Source organism: Lepus europaeus, chromosome 1 (assembly GCF_033115175.1).
Source record: "Lepus europaeus isolate LE1 chromosome 1, mLepTim1.pri, whole genome shotgun sequence".
In the NCBI taxonomy this organism is placed as follows: domain Eukaryota; kingdom Metazoa; phylum Chordata; class Mammalia; order Lagomorpha; family Leporidae; genus Lepus; species Lepus europaeus.
In genome coordinates this window covers 102,152,182-102,179,706 of record NC_084827.1, presented here as the reverse complement: position 1 = coordinate 102,179,706, position 27,525 = coordinate 102,152,182, and the positions used below count along the sequence as shown (strand labels likewise).

Below are 27,525 nucleotides of genomic sequence, written 5' to 3'. Positions count from 1 at the left end.
CATCGGATGGAGGACCTCTCTCTCTTTCTCTGTCTCTCCTCTCTCTGTGTAACTCTGATTTTCAAATAAATAAATAAATCGTTTTAAAAAGGTTATCTAAAGGGGCCAGCGCCATGGCTCACTTGGTTAATCCTACACCTGCCGCGCCAGCATCCCATATGGGTGTCAGGTTCTAGTCCCAGTTGCTCCTCTTCCAGTCTAGCTCTCTGCTGTGGCCCGGGAAGGCAGTGGAGGATGGCCCAAGTGCTTGGGCCCCTGCACCCGCGTGGGAGACCAGGAGGAAGCACCTGGCTCCTGGCTTCAGATCGGCGCAGCTCTGACCGTAGCAGCCATTTGGGGGGGAAACCAATGGAAGGAAGACCTTTCTCTCTCTCTCTCTCTCTCTGTCAAAAAAAAAAAATTATCTAACATAATAGTATGTTCAAAATCATAATAAATAATATATCCGTAAATATAAATGCATATATATTTGCTTTTGTATATGTGAAATGAATGACAGGAAAGATGGATGGGATGAGAAGGACTTTGGACTGCTGTGGTGTGTCGATGTAAGTTTGTCAGTTTTAACAAATGCACCACTGTGGTGTGGAATGACTACAGGAAGGAGACTGGGAGCAGAGGGAGGTATTAGAATTGCGGCGCCGGCACACCGGGTTCTAGTCCCGGTCGGGGCACCGTTCCTGTCCAGGTTGCCCCTCTTCCAGGCCAGCTCTCTGCTGTGGCCCGGGAGTGCAGTGGAGGATGGCCCAAGTGCTTGGGCCCTGCACCCCATGGGAGACCAGGAGAAGCACCTGGCTCCTGCCATCGGATCAGCGCGGTGCACCAGCCGCAGCGCGCCAGCCGTGGCAGCCATTGTAGGGTGAACCAACGGCAAAAGGAAGACCTTTCTCTCTGTCTCTCTCTCACTGTCCACTCTGCCTGTCAAAAATTAAAAAAAAGAAACTCTGTACTTTGCAGTCAGTTTTGCTGTGATCTAAAATTGTTCTAAAAACTTAAATTTATCAGTTTTCTTTAAAAAGTTACACTTGTTAAAGATACATGCAAAGTGAAACTAAGACAAATTCAATTTCCTATCTATAAGCATCAGTTTAAGAACTCTGTTAAGAAACCAATGACTTTCCATAGCTCTAAATAAGTGGCATCACAATTTACTCAAGAGAACAGTCTCCTTGTTCTACAAATCTATGAATATTATTAAAATGCACAGTGTAGGAAAGTTCCATGTCACACTATATTGCATAAAAATAAAAGCTCAGGTATTATTTCTATGTACTCTGGAATTTGGTTAGGAATGTCTATACCTGTCAAAATAAATTAACACATTGTGAATAGACAAAATCCTTGGATTTTAATGTTAACTTCCTTGGGGCATATTTGGAGGTCTGAAATCTGGAATTGAAGCAGAGCTCCTTGTCATTCATAAGTTTCGGCTGTAATTTATTTGAGTGGCACTACTCTTTTTCTCTTTTCCCTGAAGCAAAAATAATGCCATGATGCTCAGTTTGGCTGCTCATGCTGACTGACACTGAGTAAATTGTCTCTGAATAAGATGAAAATGTAAATCTTTTTTTTGAAGAAAATAGCAATATAAAAGCTCCCGTGTTTCCCTTTTTCTTTTAAAATGCAGCCTGCAGAAGCACCACCCTAAATCACATTTTCCTCCCTGCCTGTCTCAGAAGAATCCATTAGCGTGGGCCCTCTGTCAGAATCTTAATCTAGCATAGACTGTGTGAATTGACCACTGAACAGGAAGCCTCCTTATGTCACCTGTCCTTATGTCATCGCAGCAAAATATTCAGCTTGTGGTGCAATCACAGTTCTGCCACCTTTTTCAACATTGCATTATGTTCATCAGATAGCATAACGGAGCACTGTGCGTCCTTCATCACGCATCAGCTATTTTCAGTCCATGGCAATCTTATTTGACCTATACTCCTGCCCTCTCCCCATATTCTTTTCATAGAAAATCCCAAACAGCATATTCTTTCATCCACAAATATTTCAGTATTACTTTTTAAGTAGACTTTAAAAAATCAATATAATTGTCACATCCAAAACTAATTACAAATCTGTAACTTCAAGTCTTCAGCTAATGATCAGATTTCTCAGTGACTTGTAAATATTATATATTTTGCAGTCTTTTTTTTTTTAACCAAGACCAAATGAGGTTCCCTTATTGCAATTTGTTGAGAGACCTACTGAAGCTCCATTTCAATCCTTAGGTTTCTTGGACCCTGCCCCATCTTTTATATTTTCCTAAAATGTAATTGTTAATGCAAGCTGATCGTTTGTGCTATAAATGTTCCTATAGGTTCTGTTGATTGTATCCTCATCATGTTGCTTAATATGTTACTCTATGCTATTTATTTTCCACAAAGTTGATATTTTTATTTAAAAAAATAGAATAAGCGGCCTGATCAGAATTCAGATTTTAATATTTTTAGAAGCAGATTTGTTAGGTAACTTTGTGTTCTGTCTGGAGGCACATACGTTTGTTTTTCTCTATTTTGTATTTTTAGCAGCTTTTGATGATCAATGCCTAGATCCATTGATGGGCTTGGAGTTTCTTCATTTAGAGCTATATAGCTTCGTTTATATTTCTATAAAAAAGCAATTTCCCTCAATTAGTGTTTTGGTTTCCCTGTGGTATGGGTTTTATAGGGAAAACAAAATAAATTCTGAATTCTTTCCCTTTACTAGTTTTCAAAATTATTGCCCCCTCATTTCCATTCTCCAACTGCAAAAAAAATAGGGCTTTTGTTTAGCATTTTTTAGGAAGTAAGCATTTCAAACATGTTTCATAGGTTTTAACCCACTGCAGTTACTCTGTTCATACTAAAACTGCCCCATCTTCGTGATGGGCATCTCTTCCAGGACGGCTTCCTGAGTCCTGCTGACGACAGGAGTAGCACTTGTCAGTGTCCTTCCTGTCTGGAAAAGCAAAATGTGAAGTTTTGCTCCAGATGTAGAACCTTGTGTCTCATTGAGGAACCCAGGTTCCTTTGATGGGATGTGGTATTAGTTCGGTATCACAATCTGGGCATTTGGTGCTCATTGTTTGTTACTGGTTTTTTCTAGGCCATTTCAGTGGACAGATCCAGAAAGTTTGTGTGTGTGTGTGTGTGTGTATAAGATGAAATACTTTCAATCTGAATTTAAACCTAGCAGTTTTTTACTTAACATTTTTTCTGTATGTCCTTTCTTTCATGCCAAAATTCTCTGTTGTCCAAACACCAGATAATTCCACTATTTCAATTTAAAAAACAACAAAAAAAGGAATTTGTGGCCCTCGGTATTTTAGAGAAGTAAAAATTTCAGGTGAAACAAGAAGAATGGTTTTGATTCATGCTAGCCATTGCCGCTGATTAAAGAGAAGCAGGATGAGTTAGCTTCTCACACGTAGGAACTAAAATGTGCTTTGTACTTAGATGAAAGATTTGATAGAAATGGAAGCTGTTTTCCAGGAAAGAAAATAGTTGAGTACAAACGTGGAAAGACGTTCAAAATCACTGCTCCCAGTTATGTTAGAGATCCATATGTGTCTAAAAAGAAACATTTGAGATCTCTAGTTTGCAGCCATTGTTGACAGAGACTCTGTGACAAAAGTTTTGCTTCTAGATACCGCTTGCAGAAGATGTTAGCTTCACTCCTATGGGATGGAATCCAGGGCACGTTTGCCCCAGATGTTCCAAGTCAGTGGAAACCTGCCAGTGGTAAGAAAAATTGGATTCCACTAGAGCAAGTCAGATTTGTTTTCTATTTTTAATTTTTTTTTTTTATTTGAAGGCAAGGACACAGAGAGATTCAGGCAGGGACAGATAGTAATAGAGATGGAGCTAGAGCTAGAGACAGAGACAGAGACAGGGATTTAGTTAGAGATAGGGATAAAGAGATAGAGATAGAAAACTCTCACCTGTTAGTTCACTCCCCATATGCCCACAACATCCAGTTAGGAAGCTGGGAACTCAGTCCAAGTCTCCCAAATGACTGGTGGGTTCCCAACTACTGTGCTCAGCACTGCCCCCTGAAGGACCTGCATTAGTAGGCAACAGGAGTCAGGAGGTAGACAAGTATTGAACCCAGGCACTCAGATGGGAGACACTGGCAGCTTAACCACTAAACCAAACACTCATCCAGATTTGTTTTCTTGGAAACGTCCTGCATATGGTGAGGAGTAGAAAGCTTTACAGTCAGCAGACACAACTAGACAGACCAGTCCATTTGAAGGCTCACTAGAGTTCTGAAATGAACCAGCACGTAAATGGGGACAAACTCAATCTTATTTCTGAGACTCCCTTGGACACTTCTATATCTTTTCATAGTCATGTAAGTAACTGTCATACAAGATAAAAACAAGATAGTAGATCTTTAAGGAAACTCTGTAGCCACGTGAGAGCAAGAGACGTGACCAAGGGAATGAGAGAGCTCCACGGAAAAGGAGAAGCATCATTTGAGGGGAGTTCATTCATTCATTCAGTGGTTTCAGTGGTTTTTTTATTGAGTGGCCACCATTCTGGACCTTGCTGTCATCTCACAATCGAATTATAGATCTGATTCCAAATCCTGAACCAAGTCCTCACTAACTGTGTGTCCTTTGGCAAGTTACCAAACCTCCATGCCTCAATCAAACCATCTGCAAAATTCAGATGCAAATACCTGCCCTTGAAGAGCCTTCGCTGTTAAATAAGGAAAAGACTGTCTACAACGCCTAGCACAGTTCCAGGGAAAGCTCACCTTCCCTGCCTGTGGAAAAGGAAAGGAAGAGGAGGAAGACGGGGTAGAGAGGGTGGATGTCTTGAGAGGGCTGTTGCAGGGAATGGGGAAAAACCAGAGACTGACGTAAAATCATTGTACAGAAACACTGAGGGCCCATACCATAGCCTTCTACCTTGACGCTGCAGGTAGCTTGGATTGGTTGGTTTGTGTTTAGGTATTTGGCCAGAGAGGTAGAAGGTGGAGCTTGCCCAGCTGAGCCCATTTAAAATGTCAAATGGAAGAGACTAGAATAATGAATTAAGAGTTTCTCAATTGACAGAAAGTTTTCCCAATCATGTTTGAGGGAAAGAGTGAAGGGGAATGAGTTGTAAGACAGCAAGGTGAATCCGTTGAACTGTGAGATTCACCACTGAGACATAGGCTGATGGGTTTTCTTCTCCAGTGGGCAGTGAGTTGTCAAATGCAAGAGCAATTTCCCTGGGAGGAAAACACATGGCCCTTGTGTTTGGCTTTGCAAGCATCCCCATGATATAGGCTTATAAATTCAGTTTATATCTCCCTTAGCCCAGTCTCCCTTTATTACACCACTTTACTGCTTCTTTGGGGCTGAGATTCTAAAATTTGGGTCAAATGTTTCATTAAGCTAACCACGCTAGAATACCAATAACACTCCTGCAGCACTTTTCATCTTCATAGTGGTTCACAAACATCTCCTTCTTCAATAATGAAGATGAGTTGAATATCTATAGCATCGAAAACCAAAGCTATTTAATCACTGTCTGATGTGAGGAAGTGAAATAAACTGCAAGACCAACAAAAAAAAAGTATATTACATTTTAAACTTGCTGATTCGAGCTTTAAAAAAAATTTTGAACATGCAGGCAGGCAGAACCCATGCCACAAACCCCTCATTTTTGTAATGAAAATGGCTATAATAAGAATAATAGCAACTTCTTCAGAGTGTTTTTAGCTCCTCACACTTTATAGAGTGCTTTTCTATACATTGTTTCATTTAATCTTCATGAAAACTCATGTGAAAGAAAGGAATAGGGATGATTAGCCCCATATTTTAGACAGAGATTATTGTGATTCAACAACATGCTTACAGTTCAAGCCACTAGATATTTGCACTTGGCCGAGAACCCCAAATGTCCTTTTCCAGGGACACCTGGGCTGTGCACTAACAGGAGGTCCAAAAGGACAGGGGATTAGGGCGTCCAGGGGAGCGCATGTTTTCCTTCCTCCTTCAAACAGAACAGCTTCATGATTCTAGGACATGTTGGACTTCCATGTGGATTTCCACGGTTCAATTCCATTGCCCAGAGATGACATCATCTCTACTGCTCATGACTCACCTACGTTGTGAGTTGCATTCCCAGATTCTATTCCTCCGTCCTGCAAAGCTCTGTTCCCAGCCAGGGTGACTGCGTACTAAAACCTTTCCCTGCCCCTTGATTGCCTTCTGACCCTCCACCTGTAGCACTAATTACCTGTTCCGGGCCAATGGAGCCATCTGATGGCCTTTGAACCAACTGCCTCTGGACTTCTTTCCTTCTATATGAGCCATATTGATGGGCTTCCTCCTTCATGACTGGCTACTTTACCCTGAGGGGCCTGCTGATGCTTCGGCACTGAGTGGCCTGCAGCAGGGAATGCCCCATCACCATGATGCCCATTGCCATAGGCCAGGTGTGCACCTAGGTTTATAGAAGATACAGGAATTCATTCTTTTTTTTTTTTTTGACAGGCAGAGTAGACAGTGAGAGAGAGAGAGACACAGAGAGAAAGGTCTTCCTTTGCTGTAGCTTCACCCTCCAATGGCCTCCGCGGCCGGCGTACCGAGCTGATCTGAAGCCAGGAGCCAGGTGCTTATCCTGGTCTCCCATGGGGTGCAGGGCCCAAGCACTTGGGCCATCCTCCATTGCACTCCCAGGCCACAGCAGAGAGCTGGCCTGGAAGAGGGGCAACCGGGACAGAATCCGGTGCCCGGACTGGGACTAGAACCCAGTGTGCCAGCACCGCAAGGCGGAGGATTAGCCAATTGAGCCATGGCGCCGGCCTAGGAATTCATTCTTTAGCTCTGTATTCTCCCTGCTCTTCCATCACATTCTTTTCCATTCCTCCAGGAGTTCTTTGCACATCTTCCTCAATTCCCCTCATTTTCATTCCTCATTGTCCTTCTCTTTGGTCTTTCTGGGAGCATAAAACAATCAAAATCGGTAGACAAAGATAATGCTAGTGAACTGGTGCCTAAAATAATTGGATCCATTGCTTCTTTTTTTTAATTTTTTTTGACAGGCGGAGTGGACAGTGAGAGAGAGAGACAAAGGTCTTCCTTTTTTCCGTTGGTTCACCCCCCAGTGGCCGCTGCGGCTGGTGCACCGCGCTGATCCGAAGCCAGGAGCCAAGTGCTTCCTCCTGGTCTCCCAGGCGGGTGCAGGGCCCAAGCACTTGGGCCATCCTCCACTGCCTTCCTGGGCCACAGCAGAGAGCTGGACTGGAAGAGGAGCAGCTGGAACAGAATCCGGCGCCCCAACCTGGACTACAACCCGGGTGCCAGCGCCGCAGGCGGAGGATTAGCCTATTACGCCGCGGTGCCAGCCTCCATTACTTCTGAAAGGAAATTACACCAGACAAATATCTAGCACCAGAGCTTTGAACACATCTTTACCATAGGACTTTACACATTATGTTTATTGCAATTGATTGTTTACGTGTTTGTGTGTTGCACTAAGAGTTGCTTTTTGTTTGTTTTGTTTCATTTGTCCTCTCCCTACATCAACTAGCTGGACTCACTGCAGGAGCACTTTATTGTTGTTGCCAAGTACTGATTTAATTAATTGAATAATCATCCTGGATTCCAGGAAAAAAGTGCAATATTTTTCCATTTTTATTCTGTTGTTGGGGGATTGTGTCTTACTGTCCTTCACTGAAATTTGGAGTGTATTTTTATGCCATCCTATGAACTGTATAGATTTTGCTGACAAACTTAAGAATCTTAATTTATTGTTTCTGTGAAAAAATGTACTTAATCCTCCAAAACGCTCAGACACAAAAGAATGGAGTTTTCTCCATATGTAAACAATCTATAACCTTTTCCAATATTTCACATAAATTATGAAAACAGTGGGGGGAAAATCTCTATACTTTTGCTTGTCATTTAAGTCTTTCTCTCTCTCCCCCTTCCCCCCTCCCTCCCTCCCTTTTCCCTGATGTCCACCCTGGTCTTTGTCTCTCAAGCTTTGCCTCATTTGGAGAACGTAGCTCATTCATTCTGTTTTCCCATGGCTTACAGTTTAGTTTTCCAGTGTGTACCTTGCAGTCTACCTGGAATCCATTTTTTATAAAAGTATTTTCCCCATTCAATGTAGTAGTCAGCGGCTGAGCACTATGCATTTTTCATTGATGATTTTTCACAGTGGGATTTCAAAGCTGGGCATTGAGCCATGGGAAATACTTGGGTTTGGTGTGGGAACAGCTCCTGAATTTCCATCATTTGCCATTTGAGCTCCAAATAGACAATGTCCAAATTCCAGAATTCACAGTCTTTCTTCTTGCACATTTCTCTCTTCTATTCTTTTTCCAGAGATAAAGAGAAATGAGACAATCATGTCGATAAAGCAGCCCTTTTCATCCTCATTCTTCTTGCCTGGGTGCCTCATTAGGAAATGTCGACGACAGAGCTGTCTTCTGAGCACAGAATGTTCTCGTTGGCCAGCATTTGAAGTGCTTGTGTTATGCTTTCAGGCTCTAGTGGCGGCTGTGTGGCCATTCGAGGAAGAAATCCTATTGGACGCTGGGAAGTGAAGGACTGTGAACACTTTAAGGCCATGTCTGTGTGCAAGCAGCCAGTGGAAACTCGGGAGAAGATGGAACATGAAGAGAGATGGCCCTTTCACCCCTGCTATTTGGACTGGGAGTCGCAGCCTGGTCTGGCCAGTTGCTTCAAGGTAATACAAGAGTTGTATGGACATTCACAACAGTACTAACAGTATTTACTAATTTATTACCAACATCGAATCCATGTGTCCCAAATTCCTTTATTCTAGCACCTTTTTTCCAGAACAGTACTGGCACAACAGTGCAGGCTGAATCAATGTCTCAGTCATTTCACTTACATCCCAAAGAATGTTTAAGTCAAAAATCAGCATATCTCTGGTGATACTGAAGGCCTCCTTGGGAAGACGTATATCTGTTAAGCAGAACACGTAGCACAGGTATTAATCCCTGACAGCGGAGACCAATGCACTGGTTATCAATCCTGCGGGCGCTGGGGCGAGCAGGGGGCTGGGGCAGCCTCTAAACACCTGATCAATTTCTGCTAGGGTTCCTGGTTCTGCTGGGAGGCTTGGCTCAAACTCAACTGCTAGAGTATGAGTGCAGTAAGAGTTGTCACACACGTCAGGCAGAGCAACTTCATTCTGTCTCTCACAGACAGGCTGCAGGAGGAAACAGAAGCCCAGGTCCGGGGCGAGTCGGTCCCCAAAGGCTCAGGAAAGTTGCCTGGAGCAAATGGAGCTTCAATGGCACAGGCCCCACTTGCACCACAGCCCACACTCAGGGATGCTGACAGCTCTGTGAAGTGACTGTTATAAGCACAGCACCCCTCGGGTTACTGAGTTCAAGTGCTGTGGGACATCCTGTTCTAGGAGGAAAAAGGACAGTCTCTCCTTGTCTCAGGAGGTTCCATTTTCAGTGCATTCTGTCCAAGAGTTGCAAGCAACAAGGTGAAGAGCTAGAACATTCCAGGTCATTCAGGTACCTGTCGTGCAAAACCAAGGGCCCCGTCAGCATTTTCACTGTCACGCTAATACCAAATGAAGGAGGCAGACATTCACTGGATATTGAAATGATACATTCCCTATGACTTGTAAGCCAGAGGAATAAAATTTTCATTACAAAATAATACAGCTCTATTCCTAAGGTTAGCTTTTACAGCTTGCCAGTAACTTGAGGACCAAACCGGTTAATACCAATTAATCAGGAAAATAAATGTATGTATATGTGTATATTTTATAAAATATTTGAAAAATGTCTGTTTGCAAATCAACTTGAGAACCTAGATTTAAATCAGTTCCCACAATCTTGTCAGAAATCCATTTTTTGAAATGTGATGTGGTTTTGTATGGTGGTTTTGTCTTGGTTCATTTTACAAATAGAGACTCCCCAGGTCTGGGAGAAAGTGCTTCAGCAGCTGGGTGCACGCAGAGCAGGGTGAGGACTCCAATTCCGAATGTGCTGCCATCTCATAGAACTTGTAAACACCTGTGAAGGCACTCAATTTCAGTGCACACATGTATACTCCTACACTAAATTCACACAATAACAGGCCCAGAAGTGACCCCACAGAGCAGTAAGTTAAACCTTAGAAATGAGTGAACTGAGGCCACGGAGATGAAGTGATTTGCCCAAGATCACAATTGCTTATTAACAAAAGTGGAATGTATCCCTGGTCTTGGGACTCCTGGTCCAGTGCTTTTTCTGCAATGTATCACCCTGAAGTGTCAACAAATACATGGTGTGTCTGCTGGGCACAGGGGTAGGATTTATGAATTTAGAGTGATTCGGAAAGAGGTTCCCAGAGGAGGTGAGTTTTGACACATAATTTAAAAGATGGAAAGGCTGTGCTGTGGTCCACAAAGTTTGGAAAGCTATGCATTCTGGTCTCAGCAAATCAGAGCCTGGTGAAGGCTGCCTACGCCGTGTTCCTGCCCGGCTTCAGAGGTTCAGGCTTAAGGCTGAGCACCTCAAACAGAGGGAGGTACAGAACCCAAAGATCAGGAACTTTGGGTCTTCAGTCCCTTACCCCACTTTTTTTTTGACAGGCAGAGTTAGACAGTGAGAGAGAGAGAGAGATAAGAGAGAGTTATAGACAGTGAGAGACAGACAGAGAGAAAGGTCTTCCTTCCGTTGACTCACTCCCCTAATGGCTGCCACAGCCAGCACTGCGCCGATCCGAAGCCAGGAGCCGAGTGCTTCCTCCTGGTCTCCTATGCAGGTTGAGGGACCCAAGCACTTGGGCCATCCTCCACTGCCTTCCCGGGCCACAGCAGAGAGCTGGACTGGAAGAGGGGCAACCGGGACAGAATCCGGCGCCCCAACCGGGACTAGAACCTGGGGTGCTGGTGCCGCAGGCAGAGGATTTACCAAGTGAGCCACGTCGCCGGCCCTCACCCCATCTTAAAAGCCAAAAATAGACCCTCCATCTGACTGACTGCTTCCTATGACCATGAGGACAGTGGAGAAGTAGTGAATTTACACACAGCTGATCTGCTAGCTTAGCTAAGGCCCTAGACTCTAGAGATACACCTGCCCTAAGTCCCCAGTCTCATTTCTCATTTTCTGCCACAGGCCAGCCAGATTCCTAATCATTGAGCACTCTGGTGGGGTGGAAATTCATGGACTCCTGAAGCAAGGAATCCAGGGTCTAGTCCCAGCTCTGCCCATTGGTAGCTGTGTGATCTGAAGTTCTCAGCCTCTCTTATCCTGACTTTCCTCATCTCGTGACAAACATTTGTTGAGAAACAAGTATTCGGTAGTCACAAGAGATTGGGGGAGGGGGGTAGTCCTCAAAGAGCTCATATATAAAATAGAACTTATCATATATTTGTTAATTTGTTGGGAAGATAAAATGAACTTATATTTTATCATGACTAGACACATCGTAGTTCAATAAATGCTATTTTCCCCAAGTCCAGCTATTAATAAAGAATGACAATTGTATTAATGTTATTTTCTTGAGTAGAATTAAACACCCTCACCTCATCCATAGCTATGTTAATTCTCTTTCTTACACAGGTATTTCATAGTGAAAAAGTCTTGATGAAAAGAACATGGAGAGAGGCTGAAGCGTTTTGTGAAGAATTTGGAGCTCATCTTGCAAGCTTTGCCCATATTGAGGAAGAGAATTTTGTGAATGAGCTTTTACATTCAAAATTTAATCGGTAAATACTTGTTAATTTTGAAAAACTTACAGTCAAATATTCCATCTCCTTGTAATGACTTTTTGGAGGTGAGTACCCAAATAGTTGTGTTTTTTTTAAAGATTTATTTTATTTATTTGAAAGAGTCACAGAGAGAGGTAGAGACAGAGAGAGAGGTCTTTCATCTACTGGTCCACACCATGACCAGGGCTGGGCCAGGCTGATTCCAGGAACCAGGAGCCAGGAGCTTCTTCTGGGTCTCCCATGTGGGTGCAGGGTCCCAAGGACCTGGGCCATTCTCCACTGCTTTCCCAGGCACATTAGCAGGGACCTGGATAGCAAGTGGAGCTGCCAGAATTCGAACCAGCATCTATATGGGATGCCAGCACTGCAGGCCGGAGCTTTTTAAGCCACTGAGCCACAGCACCAGCCCCAAAATAGTTGTTTAAAATTCTAGTATTTGTTTTAAGCCTAATACCAGCTAGCCATTAATTGTGAAAGAAAACACATTTACACATTTGGTTTTATATTTCTATTGCACTAAATTCTCATTCCATAAAACTAAGAACAAAGTTATAATTATTTTGCTATTTGAAATCTTTCTTTGTTCCTCAAATCAGATGTTTAAGCTCAGTACTTTTCCAAGTATTGTCTGAGGATCCTGAGGGGATGGAGCCCTAGGGGTGTGAGGGAGATAAGAGAAGGGACAGGGCTCCAACCAGCTCCACTGCTAATTATTTTGTATATAATAGGAGTTCATGTCAGATTTTGTTTGTAAAAAGAATCCCAGTGATTTGTTTTTAATTCTAATCTAGCCCCTAATTTTCCATTTGAGGAAACAGACATTCAGTTATCTGGGCCCATCTAGGAAATTTACAGAATGTTTCAGAATCAATTAAGTTTACATTGGAAGAAATCCAAAAGTTCTTGTGGTACATCCCACCCACGGCAGAAATTCCTTCTACCACCTTCTCATGGTCACCCAGTGTTTGCATAATTCCCTCCAGTTGCAGGACTTTCCTTAGTTGAAAGAAAGCTCATTCCACAGACAGAGTAGTTTCAGTGTTCCGCTTCCTAGTAAGCCTCAAGTCTGCGTCCCCTCAGTGTGGAGCTAGAGCAATGCGGAGCTCATCTAGTCTATTTTCAAAGGAGCAATTCTGTCTCCTGTTTGTAAGCCTTTCTATCCCTTGGCCTCTTTCTCTAGAATGTTCTTGTCAGTCAGCATCTATCTGGGGAGAGACCCAGTCACGCAAGAGACAAAATCCTGCCCCTGAGGATATCTTAGCTGAAGGGCAGCATGGCTCCGTGGCTGCAGACCTTCATCTAATGAAAAGAAACATAGGCCAGGAACTCAGTGTCAAGCTCTGGAGCACTGGAATCTCCATGAAACACTCATTTGAATCCCAGAGAAAATAAAAGACTACTTTGAGGAAAATCCTGGCCTTTCCCCATAAATGTCCTTACAGGGTGAATATATAATATTCATCAAGTTATTAATTCTCAACATCTACAAAATGATCTTAAAAATGGAACTTCTTGACATCTCCCAATGTGGGTCTTATGAGGTGTTCTGTGGGGTAAAGTGGAGGGGAGGGTGAGTGATTAAATATGACTTCAAAATGTACAATCTTGGCAATTTGTCATGTACATTCTCACTGTAAAGTCCTCTGGAAGGAAGCTCTTTCGCTGACTATAAGACCCTTTTCTTGAGAACACATTTCAATGTTCCTTGGGACTGCTGGTCACTGTTCGATACTGGCCTGAGACCATGGCTGCAGAGCCTGGATGCTCATCATAATCACTAAACACAGAACTCCCTGGGCTCACAGCCAGAAGCACACTGTCTGAGACTGAAGGGACATTTAGGAAGCTTCTTGGTCAAGTGGATTATTCTCCAGATGCAGGGCCAAACATAAAGGGATACGTGACAGTCTCCATGGTTCTAGGTTGCATTTGGCTTCATTACTTTAACCTTTAGTGAGGTTTGCTGCAGCAAACAACCACATGCAAATTGCTTTCCAAAGATCGAATATTAATTTTATAAAAGTTTTAGTCCCAAAAATTAAGGTTGGATGTGATTATGTCAGTTCTATTTACATAAATTCTACTCTTGAACTTTATAGTAGAGTTTAGTGCCAGGCATCTGTGAAATGATTTATCTTCAGCTTCTAAACATAAAAGCTACCAAATGTGTGTTACTATTTGCCTGCACAACCAGGGAATTCCATCAAATCATGTGTGTGTGTGTTTATTTTAAAATTATACAAATTTAGGAAATTGATGGCAAGAAAATAACTACCAATCTGTCATCTAGGAACCAGTATATAGCAGGAAAAAGGTAGAACCCTCAATTCAGTGAGAGAAGAATGACAAAACTCTCAGTGCAGAGATTTCCAGTCTTCCCCTGCAGATTAATGTGCCTGGCTTAACCTCCAGGTGCTCATTGTCCCCCTACACAACCTTCAGTGCAAATTGTCGTCACCACAGTGACCAACCAAGCACCTGTGGTGGCTCCAATTTTTGAGGTTGCATCTGACTGTAATTTGTATCGTTCAGGCAGAGGAACTCTGATACCTGAGCAGTGATGCTTCCGAACAGGCTGGCTTCCTGACTAAGGAAAATAAAGCATCTGTCATGACTTCTGAATCTTTTAAATCTTTAATTCTTCAAAATTATACTCAGAAAATTATCCTAGTGAGATGGGTCATTGTACGATTAGGCTTTATTGCTTGATTTATTGAGTACTCTGTGGTTTGACATATTTGTACTCTGCCTAATAGGAGGGAAGATGATTCTCTGTGGAGCTTCTTGCCAAGGCTAAACCAATGGTGATTTCTGAGGTTAATCTACCATGCCTTAGGCTGATTTGCTGTCGAATGATTTGTGTTGGAATCTAAGAAAAACCCCAAACCTTTTGTATACTCTTTATTATTAAGTAAAGATGGTGATGACTAATTTTCAGAAAAAAATTCATGAACATTTGACAAACTAAATCACTATAAACTAGTTTAAGTCATATGGTGGTAAAGTAGTAAATACATAATAAAGTGGTTTAAAAAAATCCTCTAAGAAGAAATGTTCGAAAATCTCTTATCCATTTACTAGCATATGTTCTTGTTTGGACCAAAAGGCATTGCCATTCCTGATGAGAAACTCATGTTCTCAGTATGCATTGACTTTTCCCCACATAACTGATGAACAAGTCACACAATGTAAGAGAAATAGGATGTGAGGCTATGTCTTCTCCATCCATTGGATAGCACTTCAAATATATCCAATAAATAGTTGTTGACTTGATCAACCCTGCCTGGTAACATCAACTGTTTCCTGCTTACATAAATACTTTAAAATATGTTTTGACTATTTTACATAAAGTTGTGTATTCAAAGGGGAAGGAATTATTTTTATTTCTTCTCTCTAGGTCAGAAGAAAGGCAGTTTTGGATTGGATTTACTAAAAGAAACCCACTGAATGCTGGCTCTTGGGAATGGTCTGATGGAACTCCTGTAAGTCTTTCCAAACTGGATGAAAGGAGGCAAACTCAAAGCAAGTGGCCCTAGAACCAGCACAGAGAACCTAGAAATAATGACCATATCTCCCATGACAAAACTGGGCCAAGAGAGTAATTTTGGAAAGATCTTGGAAGGCCTTTGCTAGTCAGATGGTTCTAAAGCCACTTTAGAACCTCATCCTGAAAAGGAATCAAAATTTCCAAAAACCACCCCCAAACCATCTCACATGTACACAGGCCCTCTGGCAGAGAAGGAGCTATTCTTTCAAATAACCCCAGGGTTCTTTACCCCAGCCTCCCTCTCCCACATATGGCCCTGATGATGGGAGAGAGGACCCTTGTCTGTGTCACAATGAGAAGCAAGCAGTTTATCTCACTCTAAAAGGACACAGATGCCAGCCTTACAGATAGCACCTTCTTCTTGGCCAGAGCGAGCTTTTCAGAAGGAAAAGACGTTTTGCATTTTCATTCAGCCTCATCCTTGGAAACATTTGTGAAGGAGACAGGGAACTCACTATTGCATTTTTTTCTCCATGTGCAATGAGAAAGTCTCCGTTTTTTCTCAATATGACAGAGAAAATAAATTGATGCCATATTCCAGATTGAAATGGGATCCAGCCTAGGGAGTGTGCAAAGACATCCAGGTGGTCAGCTTCACATGTGAGATGGGGACCAGCCAATGCCAGCAGGGAAAGTTTAATCAGTTCCTAGTAACTCAGCCGTTAATATTCCAGGCACACTCCTGTGTGCTTCTAGTTCATCTGAATCGTAACTTAGTGCAGTGGGCATTAGAATGATTAAGTAGTTTGTTTAAAACAGCACATGGCGGAGCCAGCATTTGCACACAGGTTGTTTGATTCCAAAGCTGCAATATTATAATATCTCCCAGTTGGCAAATTATGAGCAGCCAGACTTTGAAATAGTAAAGATCAATAGAGAATTACATAGATGGCTGCAAATTTGTGTCCAAAGGGATATAGATATATAGATATAGATGATATAGATGGCATAGAAATGGATGGATAGATAGATAGATAGATGCATAGATACAGACATAGATTGCTATATGCATATAATGGGAACAAAAATAATGATAAGGGCATGCTAGTTTTTTTAAATAAGAACATTTCCTTTCCAATACAGCTTGTTTGGAAAGAGTGTCAGAATCAGAGTGGGAAGAGATCTTAGAGATCACTCAGTCCCTTCCACCTATTTGCTGATGAGGAAACCAAAGCCAGAAAATGAACAGGCAAGGCAGGGACAATTAACCCCATAGATGGCAGCCACAGCACAGCACAGTTGGGTAGTTAAAGACAACGATAAGAATAAACAAATTGGTTCAGATTAAATGAGATAAGGCCATAAAGTAGTGGACTGAGTTCCTCTCTACCCACTCTGGACAAAATGAGTTCAAACTCAAGTTATTCTCTGAACCTGAGGATATACACATTTAAGTTAGCCGAATTGTTGAACAATTATGTTCACATCTAAGGAACAGTATAATATAGCGTTCAAAGATCTTCTTTTGTGCTGTGCATTTGGTGATGTAGTTGAGATGCTGATTAGGATATCCACAACTCACATTAGAGTACTTGGGCTCAAGTTCCAACTCCACTCCCAATTCTAGCTTCCTGTTAATGTGTACCCTGGGAGGCAGCTAGAGATGGCTGCAGTAGTTGGATCCTTGCCATCCATGTGGGAGACAGATTGAGTTCCAGGCTCCTGGTTTCTTCCTGGCACAGCCCCAGCTGTTGCAGGCATTTGGGGAGTGAGCCAGCAGATGGGAGCTAGCGCTTTCTCTCTCTCTCTCTCTGAGTTTGATTTTTAAATTAAATAATTATTTGTAAATCCTCTTTTTCCTAAAGTTTTGTTCCAATTTTACTTGCAGTCTATCCATTCTTCTGTCAGGTAGTTATTAAATAGTAGGGAAAGTTGATTCTTTAATGTTGGGGTGCACAAGTGAGAGAAGAGACAGGATACGGGAACTTTTCTTCCAAAAAGTGCCAGTGGGCCAACCCAGTGTGTTTTCTTTATTGATAAGGATTACAACAGCCTATTGTACAGGGCATGCATGTGAACATGTAACTCTAAGGTTTCTCTGTAACATGTTTAGTAAGACATATTAGTTAAGCATGTTGGGGAAACCAGCTGCATGTCCTTGTGAAGCCAACGTTCTCATAAGGGCCCAATGCTCTTCTTGTTAGTAGGTCATAAACTATCCTTAACCAGTCCTTGTGGTCACACTCTCTATTATAGGAAGAAAATATCTTCACTAAGAGTGCATTGGCAGAAATCTTATTCTCCACATTTCCCCCCTTTCTTGTTTTATAAATGTTTATTAGCAATATAATTTTGGCAGAAATTTTATTCTCCACACTTTAGTGCCTCTGTTTGCATGAAGTATGTGAGTTATGTGGAAAGTGAGGGATAGTTTCCTAATGAAAGGTGGCTACAGCTTAGAATTTAGTTAGCACAGACTAACAGTTTAGCATGTATGTAAAAGAATCCACATCAAAATTGTAACCAGAAAGAGAAACAACAGAAAGAGAGCTACAGACCAATATCTCTGATGAACATATATGCAAAAATCTTGAACAAAATACTAATTAAATCCAACAACATATTAGAACGATCATTCACCTAGAACATATGGGATTTATCCCCAGTATGCAGGGATGGCTCAACATTCACAAATCAGTAAATGTGATACATCACATTAACAAACTGAAGAACAAAAATCATATGATTATTTCAATAGATGCAGAGAAAGCATCTAATAAAATACAACATCCCTTCATGATGAAAACCTTAAGCAAACTGGGTATACAGGAACATTCCTCAACACAATCAAGGCAACTTATATCAAATCTACAACCAGCATCTTATTGAATGGAGAAAGTTAAAAGTATTCCCACTGATACCTTGAACCAGATAAGGATGCCCACTCTCACGATTGCTATTCAATATAGTCCTGGAAGTTTTAGCAAGAGCCATTAGGCAAAAGAAGAAATCAAAGGCATACAAATAAAAAAGGAAGAATTCAAAATATCCCTATTTGCAAATGATATGATTCTATATATAGGGAAACCAAAAGATTCCACTAAGAGACTACTGGAACTCATGAACGATTGCTAAAGTGGCAGACTATAAAATTAACACACAAAAATAAAAAACCAAACACACAATGCCATGGCTGACAGAGAACTCCTAAGATCAATCCCATTCACAACAGCTACCAAAAAAAATTAAATGCCTTGGAATAAATTTAACTAAGGAAGTCAAAGATCTCTATGATTGAAAATTATAAAACATTAAAGAAATAAATAGAATAAGACACAAAAAATTGTTAAAATCTTCCATATTTGTGGAATGGAAGAATTAATGTCATCAAAATGTCCATACTACCCAAAGCAATTTACAGATTCAATGTGATACCAATCAAAATACCAACAACATTCTTCTCAGATCTAGAAAAAATTACGCTAAACTTCATATGGAAACACAAGAGACTGTAAATAGCTAAAGCAATCTTATACAACAAAAACAAAGCCAGAGGCACCACAATTCCAGATTTTTAAGACATAAAACAGGGCAGTTATAATCAAAACAGCCTGGTCCTGGCAAATAAATAAATAAATAAACAAACACACAAACTAACATGTAGACAAATGGAACACAATATAAACTCTAGAAATTAATCTATGCATACACAACCAACTTATCATTGGCAAAGGAGCTAAAATCAATCACTGGAGAAAGGACAGTCTCTTTAACAAATGGTGCTGGGAAAAATGGATCCCTGTGTGCAGAAGAAGTATTATACAAGACCCCTACCTTACACCTTACACAGAAATCCACTCAAAATGCATCAGGAACCTCAGTCTCTAACCTGATATCATCAGATTACTAGAGAACACTGGGGAGACTCTGCAAGATATTGACATAGGCAAAGACTTCTTGGAAAAGACACCAGAAGCACAGGCAATCAAAGCCCAAATTGACAAATGGGATTAAGTCAAGCTGAGAAGCCCTCTGCACTGCAAAAGTAACGTTCAGCAAAGTCAAGAGGCAACCAACAGAATGGGAAAAATATTTGCAAACTATGCAGCAGATAAAGGACTAATATCCAATATCTATAAAGAGCTCAAGAAACTGAACAGCAACAAAACAAACAATACAGTTTAGAAATGGGCAAAGGACTTGAATGGCCATTTTGCAAGATTTTCAAGAGAGGAAATTCAAGTGGCCAACAGACAGATGAAAAAGTGCTCAGGATCACTAGCCATCAGGGAAATGCAAATCAAAACAACAATGAGGTTTCACTTCATCCTAGTTGGAATGTCTCTCAGACAGAAATCAACAAATATGAATGCTGGTGAAGATGTAGGAAAAAAGGTATCCTAATCCACTGTTGGTGGGAATGCAAACTGGTGCAGCCACTGGGGAAGACAGTATGGAGAAGATACCTCAGAAATCTGAAAAATATATCTACCATATGACCAAGCAATCCTGGGAATTTACCCAAATGAAATTAAATTGGAATATGAAAGAATTATCTGTACCTCCATGTTCACTGCAGCTCAATTCACAATAGCTAAGATATGGAATCAACACAGATGTTAATCAACTGATGATGGTATAAAGAAATTATAGTTTATATTTACATATACTATAGAATACTACTCAGTGATAAAAAAAATGAAACCCTGTCTTTTGCAACAAAATGGATGCAGCTGGAAACCATTATACTTAGGGAAATAAGCCAGTCCCAAAAAGACAGATACCATATGTTTTCCCTGATCTGTGGTAACTAATAGAGTTCCTAAACTATAATGTATAGGAGTGAAATGGACATCTTGAGATTCAGTGATTATTCACAGCCCATGTCTTGACTGTTAATTTTTCTTCCTACTATTTGTTGAAGTCTTTACTTAGTGTAAGATTAATCTTATGAGAATAAACTGGAAATAGATCTTTGTAAAAATTAAGAGTGGGAATAGGAGAGGGAGAAGGAAGAAGGGTTGGAGCATGGGCAGAAGGGAGGGTGGGGTGGGAAGTATCACTATGTTCCTAAATCTGTATATATGAAATACATGAAATTTGTATACCTTAAAGAGAATTTTTTTTAAATTCTTATTCACATCTGACACATCCCTGAATCTCTAAGAAGGTTACCCAGGACCTTCCAGCTAGACTTATCCTGTCAGTCAGAAAAACACTACAAGTTCAAAATGAAGCTTGCATCTGTTTTATTCCTTCTGGAGGAAGAAATAGCACACTTTTAAGAAAAAGCATCCTTGAAAAACAATCCTAAGTATTTATTACCTGGTTCTTCCCAAATATGGAAGAACCACTAATTGGAGTTCTGAAGCTTCCTCTGGAAGTCTATAATGGTTATGGGCAGGGCTGCTTTCTGATCTTTTGAATATTTTTGTGGGGATCATCATTAAGGAATAATGAACTTCATCTGCTGCAGGTTATCTCTTCATTTTTAGACAATAATAATTATTTTGGAGAAGATACAAGAAATTGTGCTGTGTATAAGGCAAACAAAACACTGCTGCCCTTGCACTGTGGTTCCAAACGTGAATGGATATGCAAAATTCCAAGAGGTAAAAATAAGGTCTTTCCTATCTATCTGATTCCTTGTGTAGCATGTCCCCATTGAAGAGCTTCAGAGATATAAAATTTAAGTACCCTGAACCACACAATTCCAACAACCTGCCTGATGAAGCAAATATCAATACATTAGTGAAGAGTGTGTCACAGGGAAATGAGAAATAACACCAGTGCAGTGTGCCAAGTTCATTCATTGGGAATGAAGGGAACAAGCTAACACTGAAGAATAGTTCATTGCACATATACATTCTTGAAGATATGTCACTTTGACTTTACAAGCAAACAGGATGACTTGTAAAATGCGTACGTAGAAGCACCTGGCACAGTGTGTAGCACCAGAAGGCCCTCAAGGATTGTTCATGGCCTTCCTTCTTTAACCCAAAGGCTTTCTGGTTCCTTCTCTTCCAGTAGGAGGACTTAACCATACAATAAAAACAGCACAAAATACCCAGTTTTTTTCCCAATTATTTTTTAAAAGGTAGAGTATAAAATAGTGTATTAGAGCAAAAGTAATTCAGAGACAATTCACCTCTGAAGAAAGGTCAATCAAGGTGATTTGCTTTTACTTTGCAGATGTGAGACCCAAGATTCCATCCTGGTACCAATATGGTAAGCACCATTCTTGCAGTTCCTAAATTTCTAATTATACACTATAAAAGTGCTATGAGGTACCATTATTGTGTTATTACATTCTTCCAATCAAGTCCCTTTCTCCTTATGTTCAAAGTAATGGTTAAAAGTCAAAAAATAAATTAAATAAGTGTTTATTAAATATGATTGAGGACTAATATCATAATTTACCTCTATTTTCCTGATGTGATTTTAAAATATCCTTGATCTTTTAATCTTTGAAGCTTCCATGTATGAGGAAGACTAAGGAAAATCAGCAAATTATGTAATTATTTGTGTGTGTGTGTGTGTGTGTGTGGAGATAGAAATTTAATGTACATTTTAAAATGCCAAGTGACCAAATTACAAACTGAGATCAAACACAGCATACCTTATTTAAAGTCTGCATTCTCTCTCTCTCAATAGTTTTGGCATCATTTGTGGTGGTTTTTTTCTTTTTTATTCAGATGCACCCTGGCTCTTTTATCATGACGCAGAGTACCTTTTTTATCCGCATTCCTCGGAGTGGTCCTCCTTTGAGTTTGTCTGTGGCTGGCTGCGCAGTGATATTCTCACCATTCATTCTGCACATGAGCAAGAATTCATCCACAGCAAAATAAAAGCGGTACTCAAACTCAGCTCATCAGGATAAAGTCAGAATGTAGCATATCTTCTGTCCTGAGGAGGGGGAGGGGGATGGTATTTGATGTTAGACATTGGTTTAATTTTCCTTAAAAGCCACAGAATTTTCAGAATTGTTTTAGTTCCTGTTCTAGAGATAATGAGAAAATAACAGATACAGGTTTACTATGTTGCATAGTCAGTTCACTTCTCTTCATTCTTTATTAGCAACAATGGTGAGTAAATCATTTTATTTTGTGAAGTTCATTTGCTCGTTCCACATGTATTTACTGAGAGGCTTCTAGGGATTAGGGTTCTATCAGTGATTAAAACAGACAGAAATTCCTGCTCTCATGGACTTGACAGTCTAATCTGGGAAGAAAGACCATAATCAATACATGTAAATAGAATTATATACTATATTAAAAAAAGGATAAATAGTCAAATGCTGTGAAGGAAAATAAAGCTCATGTGAGCATATGCAAGACTAGCAATACCTGGATAGGGGAGTAGTTTTAAAGTTTCAAATCTTTCTTCCTTTTAAATTTGTAGATACTCTATACAGAAAATGCTAAGTAGTTTTCCATTTCAAGTTCAGATAAAGGCTAGACTTAATCTTTCAAGAAACTAGGCTAATAAGTAAGGATTATTATGCAAGACCTGTTAAAATCACATACACTGCCAAGGAGTCATGTAGTTTTTTCATTGTATCCCTTCAATAAACATTTGTAGAGCATCAAGTACATTCTTGGCAATGTGATATTTGTTGAAAACACAAAAATGTAGGAGACACATTTTCTGCTTGAAATAAAGCTGGATATACTGATTTGAAAACATGTTGTACATGGTAAACACATACAATTTGATCTGTCAATTTTTATTTTTATTTTTTTAGTTAAAATTTTTTTTAATGAATGCATTTTTACATAGACACAACTTTAGGAATACAGTGGTTCCTTCCCCCATGCCCCCTACCCCGCTCCCATCCCACCTCCCATTCCCTCTCCCATCTCCTTCTTCATTATGGATCATTTTTAGTATGTCTTTATATACAGAGGACCAACTCTATGCTAATCATAGATTTCAACAATTTGCCCCCACGCCCACACACAACAGATAGAGTACAGTGTGGGGAGAGAATCTGCAGTTGATTCTCATATTGCAATTCAATAGGGACAGAGGTCCTACCTGGGGAGCAAGCGCACAGTGACTACTGTTGTTCCTTTAACAATTAACACTCTTTTGCTCTGTCAATTTTTAAAATAAAAATTGTTAATTAAGGAGTTAGAAATAATACACTCTTCTATGGTGTAGTAAATAAAAAAGGAGCCATGGACAATGATGACCTCACTCCCAACTTTCCTCCGAAAACTTTGAAAGCAAGAAAAGCCATTTTCTTTTTCTATTGTTTAAATATATGTCATGAACTCTAAGTTCTATTATCTTTTCATAACTTTGTAAGTTGATTGTTAAAATGAAGCTCTGTCTTGAAGCATCCAAGGCTTGTAGAGAAATAAACATCTGCACTGGCAGCTCATGGGGTTTCATCATCTTTGTATCCTTTTTCTTATTCATTCAGCCCACGAGGTTGATGCACATGAGGGCTCCTACCACATTTTGATGGAAAAACTGAGAAATAGAGAAGTTAGGTGACAACCCCATTCTCCCACAGAGACTCAGTGGCAGAACATCCTCTAGGATCCAGGATGTTTCCTACCCTCAATTCATATTCTGTTTTGCCACCCTTCCACTCCTACAAATGAAGCGCTCAATTCAAAATGAATGTTCACTATCAACAAATTACACCCTAGGACATCAGAAAATACATTGTTTCTTCAGCCTGTTGCTAAACTCCTCCCCTTAGGTGGCAATAACAAGAAGACAGGTGAATGGCTGAAAACAAGTCCATCAAGGTGCAAAATACATATCCCCAAAAGAGCTGCTACTTGGCCAATGTTTGCTGTAATCATGTCAGGCACTGTGCCAAATGCTAGCATTTAATCCCATTACTCTTTCCAAAAACCTTCTGTGGGAAGTCCATCATTAGTACATTTTATAGATGAGGAAGCTAAGACTCTAAAGAGCTTGGTTACACAGTAGTTAAATGGTTGAATTTGGAGGGGAAGCCAAGCCATCTGACTCACAAGATGATTTAAAAACCCCAAACAGTGCTACCTATGAGAGCAGAACATATATGTTGGGAGTATGTAAGAGTACAACGCCTTCTTTATATAAAGTGCTAGTTTGAAAATCCCTCCCCAAACAATGGCCGCCAACATGAACAATGAGGGGCATCTTTGATCTTTCCAGCAGCACTTAGCTCTCCTCAGAACCTCTGTAGATCTTCTCTTCACTTTTCCTCTCAATTTGCCTCCTTATATCTGAGGTATGGGAAGCCACTGGGGATAGCAGAGTTCATACTCCCTATAAGAGAACAGTAACTCTCTGTGGATTTAGCCGTTGGGAAGGCATAGCCAGTGACATGATCTAGCTGAGGACTATGACCTCAAATCAGACAAACCTTGTGGTGTCTTATATAGCAAAAATATTATTGAGCCTGTGACCAAGTTAATGTAGACTATCTGTCAGTGTTCTAGATGAACTGCTAACTGATCTAATACCCACTGTGCTACTAAAGAAAATTATTGGAGGGTATAGAATGTGCAGACTGAGAAAGGGCAAAGGGACTATATTAATCCATACCATAACCTGGGTGGCATATAAACAACAGAATATATTTCTCACAATTCTGGAGGTTGGAAGCCCAAGACCCAAGTGCTGGCAGATTGGGTGTCTGGTGAGGGCTCACTTCCTGGTTCAGACACAGGTGTCTTCTCCCTATGTCCTCATATGGCAGAGGGGCAAGGGAGCTTTCTAGCGTCCCTTTTATTAAGTGCACTAATCCCACTTGCAAGGATTCTTCCCTATTGATCTAATCACTCCCCCTGCTCCAAAGGCCTCACACTTCTCCTAATATATCACCTTGGGGGTTAGGATTTCAACATGTGCACTTGGGGGAAATACAAACTCTCAGTCTATAGCGTGGTTAAGGGGAAAGGGCATGAATTTATAAAGATGAAAGCTGTAGATGTCCAAGTTGTTGATTGTGCATAATTTGCGGCTATGTTGGGCACTTTCGGTTGTAGGTGGTAATGGTGGTATTTATGGTGTGCATTTACAGCTCATCAGTAATACCATTATTAAGCATATCATCCTGGAGTAGGGTCAGGTCAGGGGGAGGTAAGAGGAGCCAAATGAATAGAGGCCATGCTACTCACGTATATGACATGTCCATCCTGTACATGTAGGAAGACTTGGATAAAGTAATTAAATGTTTTAAATTATATGTATTTTGTATAGCACTCCTATGAAGAGTAGTGGCTAGAATTGTGAAACAGGAATAACACTTGGTTGAAGTGAAGAAGAGTTAATTATGAACAAGAAATCTGGATATGGTTTTGAAAATTTAAAGTAAAAAATGTTAACAAAGTGCTCTATTTTGGAAAAAGAATAAGTCAGTGTTTATTATCCAATTCTGAATAATAAAAGACCATAAGGCATGATCATAGTGAATTTTTTTTAATACAAATGGCCTCCATTTCTGTGGGTTTCTCATCAGATGATTAAACCAAACACAGATCAAGAAAAAACTGTTTTAATGGCACCTAGTACCAAAATGTACTGATTTTTTTTTCTGATTATTCCCTGAAAAATACAGTATAATGAAATTTACTTACATTGCATTTACATTGTATTATGTATTATAAGTAATTTAGAGATAATTAGAAGTATACAGAGGAGTGCCTAAATGATATATGAATATTATACCATTTTATAGAAGAGATTTGAGCATCTACTGGTTTTGGTACCCATGATACCCTGCAAATACTGAGCAAAGACTTTTTTTTCTTTTGGCTATCTTAGAGCAATGCTAAAAAAGTAAAAAGCAAAAAGCAAAAAGGAGATGTTATAAACTACTAAACAGTTAGTCCACTTGGCTAACATCTTTATACTATATTATACAATATTTGCACTTTGAAATGACAATTTACCAGTGTTTTTAAATTTCATTTTAAACACTTCTAAAAATGTGCATCAAATTTGTTAGTCCTCCTCTAAAGTCAAATATTTAAAAGCCTTAAAACAACTTGGTTTTTGTCATTTTTTGAGGGAAACAATGAAAAGATGATAGGTTGTTCTTCCTTACTTACATTGCTTAGTATTTTAATATATTGTCTACTCCGTTTTATTTCTTTCTGGTAAATGTTCATCCCACATGATGCTAACTATCATGACTGTATATAAAAAACAGAACTGATGTTATAAAGTGTATCTTCATATTGCTTTTTCTATATGAACACTTTTTTTTTTTTTTTTTTGGACATGCAGAGTTAGACAGTGAGAAAGAGAGACAGAGAGACAGAGAGAAAGGTCTTCCTTTTTCCATTGGTTCATCTCCCAAATGGCCGCTACGGCCGGCGTGCTGAGGCCAGCGCCGATCTGAAGCCAGGAGCCAGGTGCTTCTCCTGGTCTCCCATGAGGGTGGGAGTACTTGGGCCATCCTCCACTGCCTTCCTGGGCTACAGCAGAGAGCTGGACTGGAAGAGGAGCAACAGGGACAGAATCCGGCGCCCTAATTGGAACTAGAACCCGGGGTGCTGGTGCTGCAGGTGGAGGATTAGCCTATTGAGCCGCAGCGCTGGCCTATATGAACACATTTTAATAAGCTTTCTATTGTGTGGCCTTATACCTAAGTTAAAATTTAAAACATTGATTTTTCCATGGTATGCTTCAGTCCGGGTGCCTTGTGGCCTGTGCCATGAAGTTCTGTGCAATATTGCAACAGGTTGGGGTGTGCTGTGTAGAAGATTACCTCACCATAATTGAGGTGGTAATAAATCTGCCACTTAAGTTGTAGTAGTTGTAATTTGTCTTTAGCAGTCCTTAATTAGGGCAGTGAGCAGTCAGGCCACGATTTCCACTTCTGTTGCACGTTAAACCTCTTTACATTGAATGAAATTGCTGTGGTTCTCCCACTGAGTTCACAGTCGGTCTCAATGGACCCATTCCAAAGCCTGACAACAGAAATCTAAGTTTAGCATGTAAGAACATGTCCATGAAACAACACCTCAGGGATCCAAAATTACAGTTCTTCCATACTGTTTTATTCTCAAATTGCTGATATGGCTGACAGCCACGCTGTTTAAGGCACAAAAATACCTGTGTATAAATTAGAGTGTTAGAGAGCTATTAGATTCTGCTGTGTAATGTCCTGAAACTCATACGGGAAAATAATGTATCTTAAAATGTATTCTCAGGTCTTATAGAAGAAATGAAAGTACAAGCTGAAATTTATAATGCCTCCAAATTAACAAATCTTTAGCATAGAATAATTGTTACATTGTAACACAGACACACACGAAGAGTACACACATCATAAAATATATTGATTTAGAGGAGAGGTTTCTTTTTTTTTTTTTTTTACAGGTAGAGTTATAGACAGTGAGAGAGACAGAGAGGAAGGTC

At 40.3% G+C, this 27,525-nt stretch overlaps 1 protein-coding gene across 1 annotated transcript in view; it reads left to right on the top strand.

Moving 5' to 3' along the window:
• Window positions 1-27,525, top strand: part of PLA2R1 (phospholipase A2 receptor 1) — a 131,403-nt gene that overhangs the window by 64,805 nt on the left and 39,073 nt on the right. The window contains exons 12-17 of the mRNA XM_062187249.1: window positions 8,464-8,666; window positions 11,515-11,660; window positions 15,061-15,145; window positions 20,627-20,762; window positions 21,343-21,378; window positions 21,846-22,003. Of these exons, the coding sequence (XP_062043233.1) occupies window positions 8,464-8,666; window positions 11,515-11,660; window positions 15,061-15,145; window positions 20,627-20,762; window positions 21,343-21,378; window positions 21,846-22,003 (764 nt within the window). The remainder of the gene's footprint in view (window positions 1-8,463; window positions 8,667-11,514; window positions 11,661-15,060; window positions 15,146-20,626; window positions 20,763-21,342; window positions 21,379-21,845; window positions 22,004-27,525) is intronic.